Here is an 18,179-nt window from a genome sequence, read left to right on the forward strand (position 1 = left end):
GCCATGCAGAGGAACACACCTAAGCAGGGGGCGCTTCAGAGTAGAACTCAATCTGCCCTTTTGGCCTGGTTTGTGCATGTAGACACAAAGCAGTATCAGTAGAGGGCACTAGAGAGGCCCAGCAAGGGGAAGTCGTTCCCTAGTTCTGATAGAGGCTTGAGGCTACTGCACCATCTCAGGGAAGCCGGTTAGGGCCAACAGCACACCTGCGGCTGCAATCTACAATTTATAGAATCCTTTTTTCTTTTTGAAAGGATCTATGGGGAAAGGTAGCTCTCTGGCTGGCTGGAACTCAGTATGTAGATGGGGCTGGCCTCAAACTCTGAGATCCATCTGCCTGTTTCCCAAATACTGGGATCAAAGTATTGATCTGAAAAGAGCTGTTGGTACTTGTGGTTTGAATATGACTGCCATGCTCCCACACTGACGACAATGGACTGAACCTCTGAACCTGTAAGTCAGTCTCGATTAAATGTTGTCCTTTGTAAGAGTTGCCTTGGTCATGGTTTCCTCACAGCAATAGAAACCCTAAGACAGATGCTTCCTGTGAACAGCTTTCTCCCAGTACTTCAGAAGTCAGCCAACTTCCTGCTTTCACTTACACTGCAGCTGTACCTACCACACAGCATAAATGAACCACCGAGGCTGTGTTCCACAGCTCTGCCTGGACTTCATAGTTTTCACATGCCCAGTAGCATTCTCCTGAGAGTTTAAAAACATAAAAGTGTCAGCCACTTTCCTCACTGCTACAACGAAATCTGAGGAAAGCAACTTACAGAAGGAAGGGTCAAAAGTCCATCAGGAAGGAGGCAGCTGCTCAAATTGCAAGCCTCAGTAGTCAGTGGTGTTCCTGCTGGGCAGCCCGCCTTCTGTGTGCGTATTCACAGTAGTTCTCTGTGAAGTTCTACAGTAAGGGCTGTTTCACATCCTGTGGTCAGTACTCATGAAAAGCTCCAGGATTTTTTGTACTAAGAGTGCTATAGTGTGTTCGCCAGTAGTGCAAATTGATTCCAGGGCACTTACTACCACTGAACACCCCTCCCCAACCACCCCATGCTACCCCAACTCTCAGAATTCGTTGCGTTGCTGATGGTCAGGGTCTCACTGGGTAGCCTGGAACTCTGTGTCTACATAGCCTGGGCTGGCTTCAAAACCACAATCATGCCTTAGCCTCCCAAATGTCGAGGTCTTAGGCACGGGCCACAGTGTAAGACTTATCCAAGTTTAAGTTTGCTTTTTATTTCTTTCAGATAGGCTGTTAGATAGCCAAGGCCAGTCAGTGACTAACTACATACATAGTAGTATCCTGGCAAACTCTAATCCTCCTACATCTACCTCCCAAGTACAAGAACTACAGGTTTGCCCCACTTAGCATTGCCAGAGCATTTAAAGATCTATTATCTTACATGTGCATATGCTAGGAACTATGATTCAAACAAACTTAGAAACTCAGTTTAAAAATGTTTTATTTCATTAAAAAAAAGTTTATTATGTACAAGACTCAGTGTGTAGAAGGGCAGCTTTAATCACAAAAATGAGAGTAGTCATCGTATTCTACTGTGGGCTGTTTATGACACACACACACACACACACACACACACACACACACACACACACACTCTTCAACAGTAAGCATAAGCTCTCCTATCTTGGCAGGCTAAGTTCTGAGTTCCACACCAGACCTGCATGTATAAGACACTCGTCTAATTTTAAGATTGTTAATGCCAATGTCAAGCTGCTTGTATTTATGAGTACAAATTTCACTGTTACAAATGTGTGGGCTTAGCTAACAAAGCAGTGACCCTCGAAAGGTCTCCATCCTCCCCAGGTCTATCCGTTTGCAACCTGAGTTCTTCGCCATTTCCGTCCGGTGGGTCCCTCCTCAGTGCAGCACACGGCATGGTTGGTTAGGCATTGAGCTCTCTGTGTATCTCACCCATCTCCTTTATCTGCAACAGAGGAGGGGCATGCAAGGCAACTCAAGTGACGCTCCGTTCTTTGTCCCTTCAGGATTGTTAGGACAGGACTTCTCTGTGTAGCCCTGGCTGTCCTGGAACTCACTCAGTAGACCAGGCTGGCCTTGAACTCTCCTGCCCTCGGAAAGTTTTCTTAAGAGTTATTACAGGGGACAGAGAGATGACCCTCCTTCACATTTATACTTATTTAACGAAAAAAAGAAAAGTGGGGCTGGAGAGATGGCTCAGTGGTCCTGAGTCGACTTCAAGCACCCACGTGGCAGCCTCACAACTTTTTATGACCTGTTCAGGAGGGTCTGGTGCTTCCTCAGGTCTTCTACAGGCACCAGGCACACACGTATCTGACAGACATAGATACAGGCAAAACACCCATACATATAAAATGAAAGGAAATAAAATGTTATTCTTAAAACGCTGTATTATAAGGAAACTATATTGATTTTAGGGTCCAGTTTGTATTTGAAACAAGAAGGCCCCAGATTCTTTAAAGGTTTTTTTTTTTTTTTTTAAATATTTATTTATTATGTATACATCATACAGCTTTCTGCCTGCATGTATGCCTGCAGTCCAGAAGAGGGCATCAGATCTCAATACAGATGGTTGTGAGCCACCATGTGGTTGCTGGGAATTGAACTCAGGTCCTCTGGAAGAGCAGACAGTACTCTTAACCTCTGAGCCATCTCTCCAGCCCCTCTTTAAAGGTTTCTTAAGACTTATTTACTTATTTATTTTATATATGTCAATATACTGTCACTCTCTTCAGACACACCAGAAGAGGGCACCGGATCCCATCACAGATGGTTGTGAGCCACCATGTGATTGCTGGGAACTAAACTCAGGATTCCTGGAAGAGCAGTCAGTGCTCTTAACCACTGAGCTATCTCTCCAAATCCTTTTTTTCCTTTCTTTTCTTTGAAACAGTTTCTTTCTTGTATTGTCCTGGCTGTCCTGGAACTTGTTCTGTTCAAGTCAGGCTGGCCTTGAACTCACTGAGACCCTCCTATCTCTGCCTGAGTGAGTGTTGGGATTAAAGGTGAGCACCCGATGTTTTTGAGGTCTTCAAGTTGCTTTTTCAGCTGGATGTGGTGGCTAACACCTGAAATCTCAGCCCTGAGGGGGCAGAGGCAAGGTGGGTCTCTAAGTTCAAGGCCAGCCTGGTCTACAGAGTGAGTTCCAGGGCAGGCAGGGCTATGTAAAGGGACCCTGACTCTAAAAAGAAAAAACAATTTTTAAAAAAAAGTTTTTCAAACTAGGCTTTCTCATTTCTCTGTGTAGCCTGGCCGGCCTTTGCCTCACTAGTACCGAGGTTAAAGGTGTGTGTGCATCCTATTCCCAACTCAAACGGTTCTTATAAACTTGTAGAACCACAGGAAACCAGGTCAGCAGAGGCACTGGGTCTCTCTAATGCAGCCCCACTGGAGTACGCCTCCACAAGACTCCAAAAGCTAAAGCCAGAGGCTCCTGTACAGACAGCAGTATGAAGTGGCCTGTCACAGAACCTGTTAGGTAAGAGCTCATCCTAAGACAGGACTGTGGCGTCTACAGTGTGAAGGACTTTAGTGCCTTGAAAGGGTCACGGATTCCTCAGAAGAAGAAACTCAACATTCCCTGTCTCCGCTTACCTCAGCCTTCTCATATTTTGCTGATCTCTTCCTTGTAGATATAACCTGAAAGAAAAACCATGATGTTACTACTCAAACCAAAGTGACAAAATTAACATATGTGCCTTGAACACACATAAGCATGTGTGTGCGCATGTGTGTACAAGTTGGGGGGGGGTCTAAAAACAGGTCACATAGTACCAACTCTCTGAACAGCTACATCAACACCAGAGGTGCCTGGTTAACTGAATGTAAACCAAACACCGCACACATTCATTCACTTACCGCCCACTCCCAGATATGAACTCTCAGACTGATCTCTAGGTTACCCTCACAGGTAAGGTCAACACACAACCCTGACTGTGCTTGATTTGGGGTTGGTTGATTGGGTCTCATTGTGTATGTAGCCCTAGCTGGCCCGGGACTCACTATGGAGACCAGGCTGGCCCCGAGCTCTCCTCTGCCTCCTTGAGCATGGGAGTTGAGTGTGTTCACACTCAGTCGAGCTTCTTCCCTGAGCGTCTTCCCTGAGCGTCTATGTGACAATTAGACTTCTCTAGTTCTGTGTGTTTATTTGCCAGCTGAAGCTCCTCTATAAGCCATCTTTCCCAACCTACTACCAAGCTTTTACTGAGGGAAGGGTGTGCTGCTGTTTTAAGACAGGACCCTGCCTATATATACAGCTTAGGCCAGCCTTCAACCTTGGTGTCACAATCCTCCTGCCTCAGCCACCTTTGATATATGCCACTGTGTCTAGCTTTGCTGCATCTATTTCCATTTTGTGTGTGAGCGGTGTGCTCATGCCCTCGTGTGTGGAGGCAGAAGAACAACTCTCAGGAACGAGTTCTCACAGGCCACGTATGTGATCAGGATGTAACTGTCACCGGTGTAGGGAAAGGTGTCAGCTCAAGACCTCAAGACGAAGTTCTCAGGACGAAGGGGACAGAGGGCAGGGGTACAAGACAAAGACAGGAGATAGAGGACGGGGAAGGGAGAGGAGATGGCCCAGAGGGACAAAGGACTGCCTCTGGCAAATGGCAGTTTATAAAGGTATGGGGGAAACCCTGAGTTAGGATGAGGTGCTTAATTTCAATTGGACATGTTAATTAAATGAGCTAAAGAGGATTTTGATCGCTAGACTTCAACACTTTGATAGCTGTACCTAGTCAGCCGCAGGAGGAGGAAGTGGCCAAAGAAGGGGATAGGCCCTGGGGGCTGGCTGCAGGAGTGTGAACTAAGTTTGTAAACGAGCCAGGGGGGAAGTGAGAAGGGAAGGCCTGCGGGCTTGTCATGCTCACCTGGCATACCGAGAGACCCGATTAGCTGGCCAGGGTCCCTCAGCCAGGCCTGAGCACAAGGCCTCGGCCTGATAGCCACTGTCATTCTTCCTGTGGGTTTCCTCGTCGACTTGGAAGAATTTGTTCGATGTTATGTAGAGCATCCATCTTTATTTTACATCATAACTATTTTATTTCTATGTTTTGCTTTACATTAAATTTGCCACGAAGTAATTTTTTTCTTTTGGTAGGAGCCCCAGGCAACTTGAAACTCTCAGTCCCCTCGCTGAGCTCAGCCTGAGGGTTAGCACTGCAGGTGTGCACCACTAAGCCCAGCACCCAGTGTTAAAACGCAGAATCTGAGTTGGGCATATGTCATGTGCCTGGTGTCCCTGCAGAGTGAGGTGATCAGCTGAACCCAGGAATCAACACCAGCCTGGGTAAACTCCACAAGCAGGGGAAGACACACAGGAGTGCATCACGCATGCAGGCACTCAGGCATGCACGCACTCACTCACTCAAGGTTGGAGATGGCTTAGTGGGTAGAGTACCAGCCGCACAAAAATGGGGACCTGAGTTCCATCCCGGTGTCCCTGTAAAAAAGCCACCCATAGCCACGTGTGTCTGCAAGCCTAGTGCTGGGAGTAGACTTGACAGATGCCCCAGAGCTCAATGGCTGGTCAGCCAGCCTGACTGAAGAAATTATAAGCTCCAAGTTCAGTGAGAAATCTTATCTCACAAATAAAAAGGTAGCTCAAGGCCAGGCTGCTCTACAAGGTGAGTTCCAGGACAGCCAGGGCTTTGTAGGGAGACTCTGTCTCAACAAACTCAAATGAACAAACTAAAAAGATGGGGAGGCACAGAGAAGACTCACAGCGTTGACCCCTGACCTCATCCAAGACAACAACACACACAAAACCCTTTTACACACGTACACATCATGCACAAACCAAAAACTAGTCTGGGGCTGGGCCAGCACAAGCAATAGGCCTGGAGTTTGGATTCCCAGAAACTACAAAAATACTGGATGATTAAGTTGAAAACAGACCTGAAATTACATCTTTAGAAGGCAGAGATGAGATCCCAGCCTGAGAGCAAGCAGGCTGGCCAGCCTCACCCTATCAGTCTGCTCTGGGATTGATTGAGAGAGCCTGTCTTAAAGAGTAGAGTAGAGTAGAAAGCTACAGAGCAAGATTCCCACCATTACCCTTGGGCCTCCACGTGCACAGGCATACACATGCACATGCACAGGCATACACATGCACAGGCACTGGCAAACAAATGTATCCCGAACACACGTACTGAAGTGAACCACACACATACATGTGAGAAAATAAAGAAAACAAGGAAGTAGGGCTGGAGAGATGGCTCAGCGGTTAAGAGCACTGACTGCTCTTCCAGAGGTCCTGAGTTCAAATCCCAGCAACCACATGGTGGCTCACAACCATCTGTAATGGGATCTGATGCCCTCTTCTGGTGTGTCTGAAAACAGTGACAGTGTAATTATACATGAAATAAATAAATAAATAATGAATGAATGAATGAATGAATGAATGACACAAAGAAAAGGTCAGGTGTTATGGCTTACATCTGTAACTCCAATTCTTAGGAGGTTGAGTTGTTTTTTTTTTTTTTTTATTAAAGATTTATTTATTTTATTTATATGAGATAAATAACCTCCAGCCCCCGGGAGGTTGAGTTTTAAGAGTAGCATTTGAAGCTAATCATTGGACTACTTAATACAAGAAAGGGTGGCATGATGGTTCAATGAGAATGGCTCTCACAAGCGCAAACGTTTGAAGGCCTGGTCCTGGCTGGGAGTTGGTGGATTAGGAGACGTGGCCTCGCTGGAGGGAGTGTGTTCCTAGGCTTGGGATTTCAAGAAGTCCCTGCCATTCCCAGTTCTCTCTGCCTGGTGCTTATGGATCAGATGTAAGCTCTCAGCTACCACTCCTGCCTATCTCCCCGCCCGCCCTCCCCTCGCCCCACCCCCATTCTCCCCTCCATGGTGGTCATTGACTTTAACTGTCCAGAACTATAAGCAAGCGCTCCCAATAAACTCTTGCTTTCTAAAGTTAACTATGTCAGTGTTTTGTCACACCAATGGGAAAGTAAGTAAGGCAGTTGGGGATACCTGGATAGCTCAGTGGGAAAGCACTTGCCTAGCATGTTGGTCCCTAATATCTAATCCCTAGTGCCACAAAAACAAATCTACATTTGTGTATTAATATATCCCTTTATAGATTCTAAGTTTCTTGCATCATGTGGCTTCTTTTACTGCAGAGTATCAGCATTCCACACGCTAACTTCTCCTGAGGTCACCTTCTTGCATTCTGTGCAGTTACTCGTCCACAGCTGTTGTTAGAACACAAGTGAGCTGCCCAACTCTTACATCCCCATGCCCTGACGTGCCTGTCCCAAGCACTGGTAACATGGGCACCCCTGCCAGTGTAAAATAGGAACTCAATACTTGCTTTTATGGGATGGGTACCAAGTGTGTTTTCTCATCAGTAGTCAATCCTCTGCAGCTTTAGGAAGTGACTGTTTCGTACAGAGGAACCACAAGTACAATACAGTCCTTCACAAAGGTTTTCAAACCCGGGTCACTTTTAAGGAGAATCTAAGAACTCACCAGGACAACAATCCCCGCGATGATTGCTAACACCACCACGACAATGACGGCGATGATCCCAGCCGTGAGGCCCTGCATGGAAAACTCGGGGGCCTTTTCATCGACGTAGTAAATCAGAGTCTGCCCGGGGTCCAGATCGAGCAGCTCCCCGTTCACCCTCAGGTCCATGCTCTTAGATGAAAGGAACAAGGACTCCCCCTTCACCTAAGGAGGAGAGGGACAGAAAAACTTCAGAGCAACCAGCACGGGCACCAGGATCTGCACACCAACCGTACGCCAGAAGATCTTAACACCAACTGCCAAGAACCTTCAGTTTCCGTAACAATCTGATCCAGGGAAACTTTAAGGTGCGATTTACTACAGGGAAACGCCATCCACAGGAGAAATGAAGTCCGAGGACCTAGCCTCTACACTCGAAGATAACAACACACGGCCAATTCAGTCTCATTCTTCCTTCACTCCCTTCACCTCTCAGGCCTGAAGTACTCAGAAGTAAATCTCAGAGGAAACATCTCACCATCAGAGACACGAGTGTGGCCAGTGTGATTATCTCCCATCTATACCCTCCCATCTGAGAAGGCTGAAACCTACCCTCTACCACGCATCCTAGGTCAGCCTAGACTAATTCAGACTGTCCAAACAAACAGGAATAATAAAGAACAAACAACAAACATATACTTGTTGTCTCCGAACTCAGTCCTCCTGCCTCAGCCTTCGGAGTGTCAGAATTATAGTGTAGTCTACCACTTCTGGTACTCACATAAATGCTTTCAAAATGGAGGCTGGGCAGTGGTGGGGCACTCAGGAGGCAGAGGCAGGTGAATCTCTATAAATTCTAGATCCAACCTACAGCGTGAGTTCTAGGACAGCCAGAGCTACACAGAGGAACTCTGTCTCAGGAATAAGAAAGACAAAGCAGACTGACTTGACATCTCAGCGCTTGGGGACTGGAGTTTGGTTTCCAGAACACGCATCAGGAAGATCACAACAAACTGTAACCCAGGTCCTGCGGATCACTCAGCCTCTGCTCTCTGACAGCACTGCACTAACATGCACACAGACAGACAGACAGACACACACACACACAGAATAAAAATTAGTCTTTAAAATGGAGACTGACTCCTATTCACAGTACTGGATGGAGGATGAAGATATATATATCCATCGAGAAAATAAGAACTATAAGAAAAAAGAAAGCTAGGTGTACACAGTTCCGTAGTAGACTGTCCCCAGCACACTGGAATACATACTGGGCCCAATTCCTAACACAGCAAAGATTAAAACAGGAGCCAGAGGCCTAGAGACTGGCAGAATGCTTTCCTAGCATGTCCAGGGTGCAGTCCTCAGTGTGACAGACACCAGTCACAGTGACATGCTCTCGCAGTCTAGCACCTGAGACTATTACATCACAGACCCCTAGCTGTCCCTCCTCCCCCTAAGACAGCAGGCCATGCAATTCATACCAGCTTTGGTTTCTGTGTCGCCCGCCTGCTAACATCTTCCTCGTCTCTCTGCTCTTAGACTGGCCACCCTCCCGAACATGCTTAGACTATGGCCAGGCTCCCCAGCCTCTGAGAAAGGGCTCTCTCTGGGTCTCGCCAGCCTGCTCCATTCCCTGCCATGGCAGGTATTTTCTATTCTTGCATTTTACATGGTTCTTTGCTTTAGATTTATTTTTACTGTCCTTAATTGTTGTCTGTTTTTTGTTTTTCAAGACAGGGTTTATCTGTATGGCTCTGGCTGTCCTAGAACTCTCTATAGACCAGGCTGGCCTCGAACCCAGATCTGCCTGCCTGTGCCTCCCGAGTGGCAGTGCCACCCACTGCTCAGCTACTGTTCTTAATTTCAGTAGACAGCTGCCTGGTAAGCTTGCTGGGGACTCAACACGGGCCCTCTGAGAGAACAGGACTGAGCCACCTCTCCATCCCCACTTTACGTTGTCTTTACAAAGTGTATATAGCTCTCCTACCTCATGGCCCGACCACAGCCCCCACAACTGCATGGCCCTCTCCTGCAAAGCTCATCTTTGGGAGTAACTTCCTACATCTCCTGTCCCAAACTACTACTCTATTTTCGGATAGAACCCAGCAGCACATGGGAGACGGAGGTGGGGGAATCAGGAGTCCAGGGCCAGTCTACAAGAACCTATCTCAAAAGGAGCAAGCCCTGGGCTTTGACCCCAGCACTCGCAAGGCAGAGGCAGGCAGAGCTGTGTGACTGCAGGGACACCCAGGAATATATATATTGAGAGCCTGCCTTAAAAAACAGACAATAAAGAAGTATTAAGCTTTAAAAATTACACGCTTGGGGGCTGGAGAGATGGCTCAGAGGTTAAGAGCACCGACTGCTCTTCCAGAGGTCCTGAGTTCAAATCCCAGCAACCACACGGTGGTTCACAACCATCTGTAATGGGATCTGATGCCCTCTTCTGGTGTGTCTGAAGACAACGACTGTGCACCCACATACATAAAATAAATAAATACTTTAAAAAAAAAATTACACGCTTTATACTTACATCTTTCTCAAAATAGTAAGCCACATCAGCTATGTCCACATCATCTTGAGTCTTCTGAGAAGAGTTTTGCATCAAATCAATAGTGATAACATTATTCTCATACTGGGCGGGAAAAGTGAAAATACAAATTAATGTGGTTAGAATACATGAAAAGTTTGTTCAACAGTCAGAATACATAGAATTTTATTTTCTGTAATTTACACCCACCAGGATGTAAATAACGAATACTTTATCACTAATAACTGAAAAATCTTTGAGAGGACTTTATCTAAGGGAGTAAAACAGCAATGCTAACAGTTAGTTTAAAAAGAGGTAAGGCAAGGGCTAACTAGGTATGGTGGTCAGTTTTAACTGTCAACTCCAATCTGGAATCATCGGAGCCTCGATGACGGACGGTCTATACCGGGTTGAGCCAGTCTGTGAGGATTATCTGTTATGTTAATTAAGGTGGGAAGACCCACAAGGGTTATGGCCTTCATCACTTCCTAGGCCTGGACTAAAAAGACAGACAGACAGCTGGACGAGGCGTACGTGTATTCATTCTCTCTGCTCTTGACTGGGGATGGAGCTATCTGCTTAATGGCCACCACGCACACAGTAGGTTCCTGCTGCAGTGACTTCCCCACAAGGAGGCTCTAATCTGGAACCGTAAGACATGGCTTGGCAGTTTACAGCACTTGTTACTCTTGAGGAGGACAGGGGTTCCGTCCCCAGCTGCTAACCGTCTGTAATACCAACACTAGGGGGCCAATGCCCTTTTCTGAACTGGAGCACCAGGTAAAAACATGGTGCACATATATACATGCAGGCAAAACGCGCATACAAGTAAATAAAGCTAAAAGTGAATCAGTAAGCCCTCTCTCCCATAACTTGCTTATCACAGCAATGGGAAAGGAAACCAAGACACAGCCTGTGTCAGGACGTGCAGAAGGCAATCACAGAGAGCCCTACAAGGTAAGGGCAGCGTGCCTCAGCCTAAGAGAGACTACACGGCTTTTTGTGAGCTCAAAGGCACACTGGAGCTTGTGAGGTCGATGGAAGGAAAACTACTTGGACTTAAGTGCCCAGGACTTACATTCTTACTAAAATTCATTTATCTACCATTAAAACATCACTGGCTCTCTGCCTGGGCAGTGGTGGCTCACGCCTTTAAGCCTAGCACTTGAGTCAAGGCAGGAGGATCTCTGAATTCCAGGCCAGCCTGGTCTACAGAATGAGTTCCAGGACAGCCAGGGCTACACAGAGAAACCCTATCTGGGAGTGGGAGAGATCAACAGTAGATGTCGTTTATACTCAAACCATACTCCCTCCAACTTGCTGCTGAAACTAACACACATCTTAAGAAAGAAAGAAAGAAAGAGAGAGAGAGAGAGAGAGAGAGAGAGAAGAAGGAAGAAACAAACAAACAAAAAAAATCCTTACCATAATACTTTTGATAAATTTCGGATTCAGCATGTATCGAGATGCGAATGTGTCCTGAAGTGCACTGCAAATAATTTACAAGTTTTGTTTTTTTAAATTGTACCATAATAGAATCTCTACTTTTCTAAGCAGATAGCTCAAGGGCTTAGTTATATTTTATATGTATATATAAAAATAAATATATATTTACAGATACTACATATACTATATATACTATGTGTGTGTGTGTCTATGTATATATATAATTTTTTTTAATTTAAAAAGAAAGGGGCTCACTATGTAGCTGGCCCTAGCTGACTTGGGAATATATATATATATATATATATACACACACACACACACACACACACACACACACACACACACACACACATATATGTATATATATATATGTATATATATATGTATGTATGTATCTGTATGGTGTGTGTGTATACACATATTTAATTAATGTAATTTAAAATCACAGTGAGTGGTTCAAGCCAGCATCAGCCATTGATCCTAGAGCGTCCGTCAGTCTGATTAAAAGCAGAACATTTACACAGTACCCATGTATCTGTCAATGGATTATTCCCGGTAGAGAACCCTGGCAGGCTCAGCTTGTAAAGGGACGAAGCCCATCACGATGTAACCAGACTTGGAGACACAGGATCACTTGTGTAGTCCCCTGTCAGCGCACAAATAGAGTATATGTGCAACCACACTTACGTATGCAAACTCTCAAAGTTGTAAGGCTGTGCTCTTTCTTTGTGTTTGAGCTCAATGATGATCCAGCTGTAAGACAAGACAGCGTCAACTGTGTAACTCTTTCATGCTGTCTTCCAAAGCATGACATTTCTATTTAAATTCTGAACTGGGAGGGTTAGAACTAACAGAAGCTATACGTGTTGTGGTAAACATGCCTCACATATCCTGTACACACAGAGAACACGCCCAGACGTAAGGCCCTTTCTGACACTGACTGCTGCTGACAGCTACAGACATGAGGCCAGGTTGGCTGTGCCCTGTTCCAGAGGGCATGGTGTTGCAAATGCATACTGCCGAGGCAGAGGCAGGAGAAGGCAGGCCGGTGTTCTAGCTCAAAACCATGTCAGAAAGAGATCTGGGTGGGGTGAGGGTAGGGGTTCCCCCCACAAGCAGAGAGCAACAATTAACCAAAACTCAGAGACAGCATTTTTTTTTTCTTTTCTTTTTCTTTTTTTCTGGAGCTGGGGACCGAACCCAGGGCCTTGCGCTTCCTAGGTAAGCGCTCTACCACTGAGCTAAATCCCCAACCCCAGAGACAGCATTTCTAAGCCTTGGGCCTGCCTCCTTCCCAGTTTCTTCCTTTCCAACAGTCGCTTTTGCTCGACAGGATTTGTGTCTGTTTTCATCCATCTCCCACCCTCTGTGCTGTACGAACACCCTCTGTGCTGTAGAGCCCCAGCTTCCCCACTATTGTCTCCAGCATAAATAGGTCAGCTTAAAACACCATAAATGAGCACGGACAGTTCAAGTCATTCATACTCACTTTACACTAACTCCAACTTCCAAATGGGGACCAGAGCTTCAGTGAAAATAAAGAGAACAATGTCTGGTCCCCTACTGTTTGTGTGAAACCTAAGACCCAACCTATCTACACAGGAAATTCATAAGCCAGCTCTGGAAATGTCACAACCCTGGGCCAAAGATCATCCCAGGCCTCCTCCTATTCCCCACACTTAAGTACTTGCCAAAGACAAAAAGCTTCAGGAGTCAATTTCAGTTGAATTAGAGCCAATAAACTCCAACTCCAGTCCGATGACGGCCGTCTTATGAGGCACAGAGATAGGAAGGACACCTGTCACTCCAAAAGATCTCAAGTAGCCCAGGCTGGTCTCAAGCTCACTGAGTAGATAGGCGAGGAGGGCCCTGACTCCCACGCCCAGCTTTTCCTGGCTTTCGAATTCCAAAGCACAAAAATCTCATTTGGTATTCAAAGCTAAACTTAAGCAAACACAGGAGAAAGCTCACTCACTAGGTCCTCACTCTCTCGGAGCACGTGATCTCCGTGTCCTTGTCGGTTCTCCGGACACCGGCGGTGTTCACGCACCAGCACGTGGCGGTGCCATTGCACTGCTTGGCTTTGAAGAGCCCTTGCTCGTCACACTCGGGATCATACAGACCGTCGTTGTTCTGGATCGCCTCCTTGGGTTTTATCCCCTTCCCAGACTTGTTGTGAGTCATCTCCGCCTTCATCACCAAGCACTTGGATGCCACTGGAAGACAGGCACCGCCAAATGACACAGAGCCACAGCCTCATGAGCCGGGGCAGACTTTCACTCTGCTGTCGTCCCAGGCCAAAGATTATCCACGCTCCCTTCCACCTCCCCACACTTAATCGCTTGCTGAAGATAATCTCCACAGAGTAACCCAGGTCCGAGCCAATTAAACTCAGCTCAAGGAGCCTCGATTTGAACAATATTATCATGATTAATCTTCCAGGCAATAAGAGCCTTTTACTCACGTTTGGAGCAAATGACAGTATTTTGTGTCCCAAAGGAAGTACACTGGCATTCACCATTCTCATTCTCATAGCACTGTGACGTCAGCTTGTAGTTGTTACAGACACAGTCTAAAAAAGAATTGTAAAAATTAGTTCAAGGGGCTGGAGAGATGGCTCAGCGGTTAAGAGCACTGACTGCTCTTCCAGAGGCCCTGAGTTCAAGTCCCAGCAACCACATGGTGGCTCACAACCATCTGTAATGAGATCTGATGCCCTCTTCTGGTGTGTCTGAAGACAGCAATGGTGTACTCATAAAAGAATAAATAAATTAAAAAAAAGACTTTAAAAAAAAAAAAAAATTAGTTCAAGGAGAGGTTGGGGATTTAGCTCAGTGGTAGAGCACTTGCCTAGCAAGCACAAGGCCCTGGGTTCGGTCCCCAGCTCCGAAAAAAAGAAAAGAAAAAAAAAATTAGTTCAAGGGGTTGGGGATTTAGCTCAGTGGTAGAGCGCTTGCCTAGAAAGTGCAAGGCCCTGGGTTCGGTCCCCAGCTCTGAAAAAAAAAATTAGTTCAAAATGTAGTTCCAACTGTCAACTCATTCTATCAACCAGGCCTTTGAGCAGTGGTCCTGGCCAGACTATGCTGGCGTATGCCTTTAGTCCTAGCACTCGGGAGGCAGTGGTAGGCTGATCTCTGAGTTGGAGGCCAGTCTGGTCTACAAAGTGAGTTCTAGGACAGCCAGGGCACAGAGATCCCTGTCTTGAAAAACAACAACAACAACAACAACAACAAAAAAGTTATCCTCCACCCATGAGTCTTGTCATACAAATGCTATCTCTCAATAAATAAATATGGTGGGGTATAGTAGTGCACGTCTTTAATCCCAGCACTACAGAGGGGGAAGCTGGTGGATCTCTGTGAGTTCAAAACCAGCCTTGTCTACACAGTAAGTTCCAGGAGAGCCAAGACTATGTAGATAGACCCCTGTCTCTTAAAAAAAATAAAAATAAAAATAGATAATCTAAAAATTAAGACAAAAAAAGTAACCCTAAATATTTTCCATCTATAATTTAAGTGTGAGTCATCTCACACTAGTCACTTTGTGACATCATACAGTCTAATCTTTGTGAGTTCCCACTTCCAATTTCCGGTATGCTGTTAATTTTTCAAGGGAGAACTTTGTTCTAAGCAGAGCGAATCAAAGTTTACTAAGGAGATGTGGCTAAGAACTCTGCAGGGTAGGAGCGGCCCCACAGGAAGACGACTTGGGGGTTTTTCTTGAACAGAGCCTTGGACTGTGCTGGTGACAGGTTAGCACACCCTTGGTATTTCTTCCTATGGGCAAGCTCTTTCTTTTAAATGTATCACATTTGTCTACTAATTGGAGCAGGGCACTCTGAGGTAGAAGTACGAGGTCAGAGGACAAACTTGTACAGCTCCTTCTTTCTTCCCATTACTTGGGTCCTGGGATCAAACTCTGGTCACCAAGCCTCGTGATCCACAAGTACCTTCAGTCACTGAGTCATTTCTCTGGCCCCAAACTAGGGATTCTTCATCCTTGGTCTCCTCGGTGCTGGCTTAGAGGTGGTGATCACTACTCACAGACAATTTTGCTGTTGTTGCTGGGTTTGTTTTTAATTTTTAATTATTTTTTGAAGCAGGGCCTTGCTATGTAATCCAGGTTAACCTCACGCTCACAATCCTAAGGGCTAGAGAATCACAGGCATGCAGCTATGTATATAACTAGAGCCCTGGCTGGCCTGGACCTCTGTAGACCAAGTCTCCTTCAACCAGAGATCTTCAGACAGAGTGCACCACCAGCCCAGCCAGAAACAAAGCTCTCTAAAGATCTTCTCAGCCTTGCTGCTGAACCTCTGGCCTTTCCTTTTAAAGCTAAAGTTTATCCATTGACGCTGTGCACTTATTTATCTATATATTCTGTGTATGCACATACACACATGCCACAGTTCAAATGTCAGTCAGAGGCCAATGTAGGAGTGTGTTCTCCCCTTCTGCCTCTGGGTCTTGGGAATTTAACTCAGGGGTAACTTTAGCCACTGAGCCAGCAATGGCCCTGTCGTTTTTTTTTTTTTTTTTTTTTTTTTTTTTTTTTAAAGGTGAAGAAAAAGCTTTTCCTTTCTTTCTTCTGAGTCCCTTCCTTCCCTCTGTCGGTCCTTCCTTCCTTCCCTTTCTGGATGTTTCTGGATTTTAAAGCCCAGGCTCACTGCCTTGGCTTCCCAAGTGCTGGTGCTGGGTTTTCAGACTGAAGCTCCCACACCTCCCTGCTCCCCTCACTTCCCAGGGTCTCCCTCTTTATCTACAATTACACACTTGTCTACAAGTAATTTTATCTCCCCCCTCCCCCAAAGTCAACAACTCCAATTCTGCAAGGGGTCCTTCCCCTCGGATCCCTTCCTCACCCAGTTTTCGTAAGGAGTGCCCGCTTGGGGCCCGGTAGGCATCTACTAGAGCTTTTCCTCATTAAACAGGGCTCCTTTAGCCCAAGCTGGCCTCAATTGCCACACCAAATCACGATGACCTTGAGTTGCTAATCCTCCAGTTCCACTTCCCAAGGTCTGGGGTTACAGGTACCTTGTTTATCAGGCACTAGAGGACCACACCCAGGGTTGCTAAGCAAGCACTCTACATCCCAGCCCTCAAATTTAGCCCAAGAAATCAGAAATATATAACTTGATTAAACTGTATTACTTAAAGTCTAATTAATGAATATGGGCCAGGTCTCCTAGTAGAGAATAAAATCCTCCCCAGAAAACAAAACTAAATTACATTTAACTTAAAAATTATGGAAGAAACAAAAGGAAAAGAAATTCTCTCCAGGCTGCTTTGTTCAACTCTCCACTTCCAGACACCATCTTAGAAATAAATCAAAAGCCGGAGCAAACTCTACAGTAAGAACAACTAAGATCGAACTCCATGTACTCTCTACAGAGCGTCCAGTCACTGTTTAAGACTAGTTCTTAAAGACTAAAGGAACCGAGGACAACCCGGTGACTCTAGGGATAAAGGCCCATGAGTTTAATCCCCAGAACTGACTCCCACAAGTTGTCCGACTCCGTGCAAACAGTTTTAAAAATAAAAGTCTAGAGGAAGTAGAAAACTTCCCTTGTGAAATGGAAAAATGGCTATATAAATCTACCTGTATTCCAAAACACAAATATGCACACCTTTTTAATCAGGGAATTCTTAAGAGTGGGAAGATTATGCGATTTTTAGAAAGGCCCTTACAGTTTATCTTTGTATCTGTCCTCCCTACAATAAACACTGCATTAGTCATGATTCTCAGGAAAGGGAAAACACACCTCCGGCCAGTAAGTCCCAGGAGGCCCGCCTCCGACGCGCAGGTGCATAGCGGCCTCCGGGGAGCTACCTGTCCCCTCCCGGGGCCCACATCCGGGGACCGGGGCAGGTACGGAGGGAGGGGGGACTGACCGACAAGTCGCAGCGACCAAGGCCCAAGCTTTGGGACTTGGAACGCCAAGTCGGAGCCGCCCGACCCCGGGCGGTGGCCGCTCAGCCACCCCGGCCCCACGCTCCCACCTGGCACAGCACACGGCCGCCTCATCCCAGCGCGCGTCCCACCCACACCGTCGGGTCTCGGGGCCAGAGAGCACAGCCCCCCCTGCCCCCGTCCGTTCCCCATCACCGGCCCGACACGACCCCACAACTCCGCCCCAGGTCCACGCCTCACCTTTCTGAGCTGCGGCCAGCGTCACCGTGACCACCGCGAGCAGGAGCCCGAACGCGAGGGCCTTGGGGGGCGCCATACTGCGCGCGGAGCGGCGGGGACTCACGGGTATGAGGCGCGGGACGGCTCCGGGGACAGTCGCGCTGCACGGCGGCCGGCGGACTGAACGCTCTGCGCGCGGCGAGGCGGGACCCGACCTGCGGACCTGCGGACCTGTGGCCACGCCCCTCGGCCCTCCCCGCCCTCACCTCCGCCCGCCCGCTCGCCCGCTCGCGGGCGGTGAGTCACCCGCCCCGCCCCACCCCCTCTCCAGGTGCGCGCTGCCCTAGCTTAGGCGGGGACTCCAGTACCCAGGAAGGACCAGCTGTGGCCGACAGCGGGACGAGACTGGACCTGAAAGCCGAAAGGGATACCAAGGCAAACCGAGAACTTCCTGGAGGGAAGACAATAGAGAATACTTGTCTTTGCGCAGCGCCTGGCAGTTTACTTTGCAATACCTTTTCAAACTTTTAAAATTATTATTTATGTGTACGAGCTTTTGCCTGCCTGAATGTGCACCACGTGCATGCCCGGTCCCCGCATTAGTCA

The 18,179-nt window shown here is 47.0% G+C and overlaps 1 protein-coding gene across 1 annotated transcript; it reads right to left on the reverse strand.

Annotated features, from left to right (window-relative positions):
• Positions 1-1,449: 1,449 nt before the first annotated feature.
• On the reverse strand, positions 1,450-17,792 carry Epcam (epithelial cell adhesion molecule). Its single transcript, XM_032908714.1, has 9 exons — positions 17,595-17,792; positions 13,909-14,016; positions 13,420-13,660; positions 12,132-12,197; positions 11,424-11,487; positions 10,002-10,103; positions 7,487-7,690; positions 3,599-3,643; positions 1,450-1,949 (listed from the first exon to the last, which is right to left on the reverse strand). The coding sequence occupies exons 1-9, from the start codon at positions 17,668-17,670 to the stop codon at positions 1,908-1,910; spliced, it is 948 nt and encodes a 315-aa protein (XP_032764605.1). The 5' UTR covers positions 17,671-17,792; the 3' UTR covers positions 1,450-1,907.
• Positions 17,793-18,179: the final 387 nt, after the last annotated feature.

This window comes from Rattus rattus, chromosome 7 (assembly GCF_011064425.1).
Source record: "Rattus rattus isolate New Zealand chromosome 7, Rrattus_CSIRO_v1, whole genome shotgun sequence".
NCBI lineage: Eukaryota > Metazoa > Chordata > Mammalia > Rodentia > Muridae > Rattus > Rattus rattus.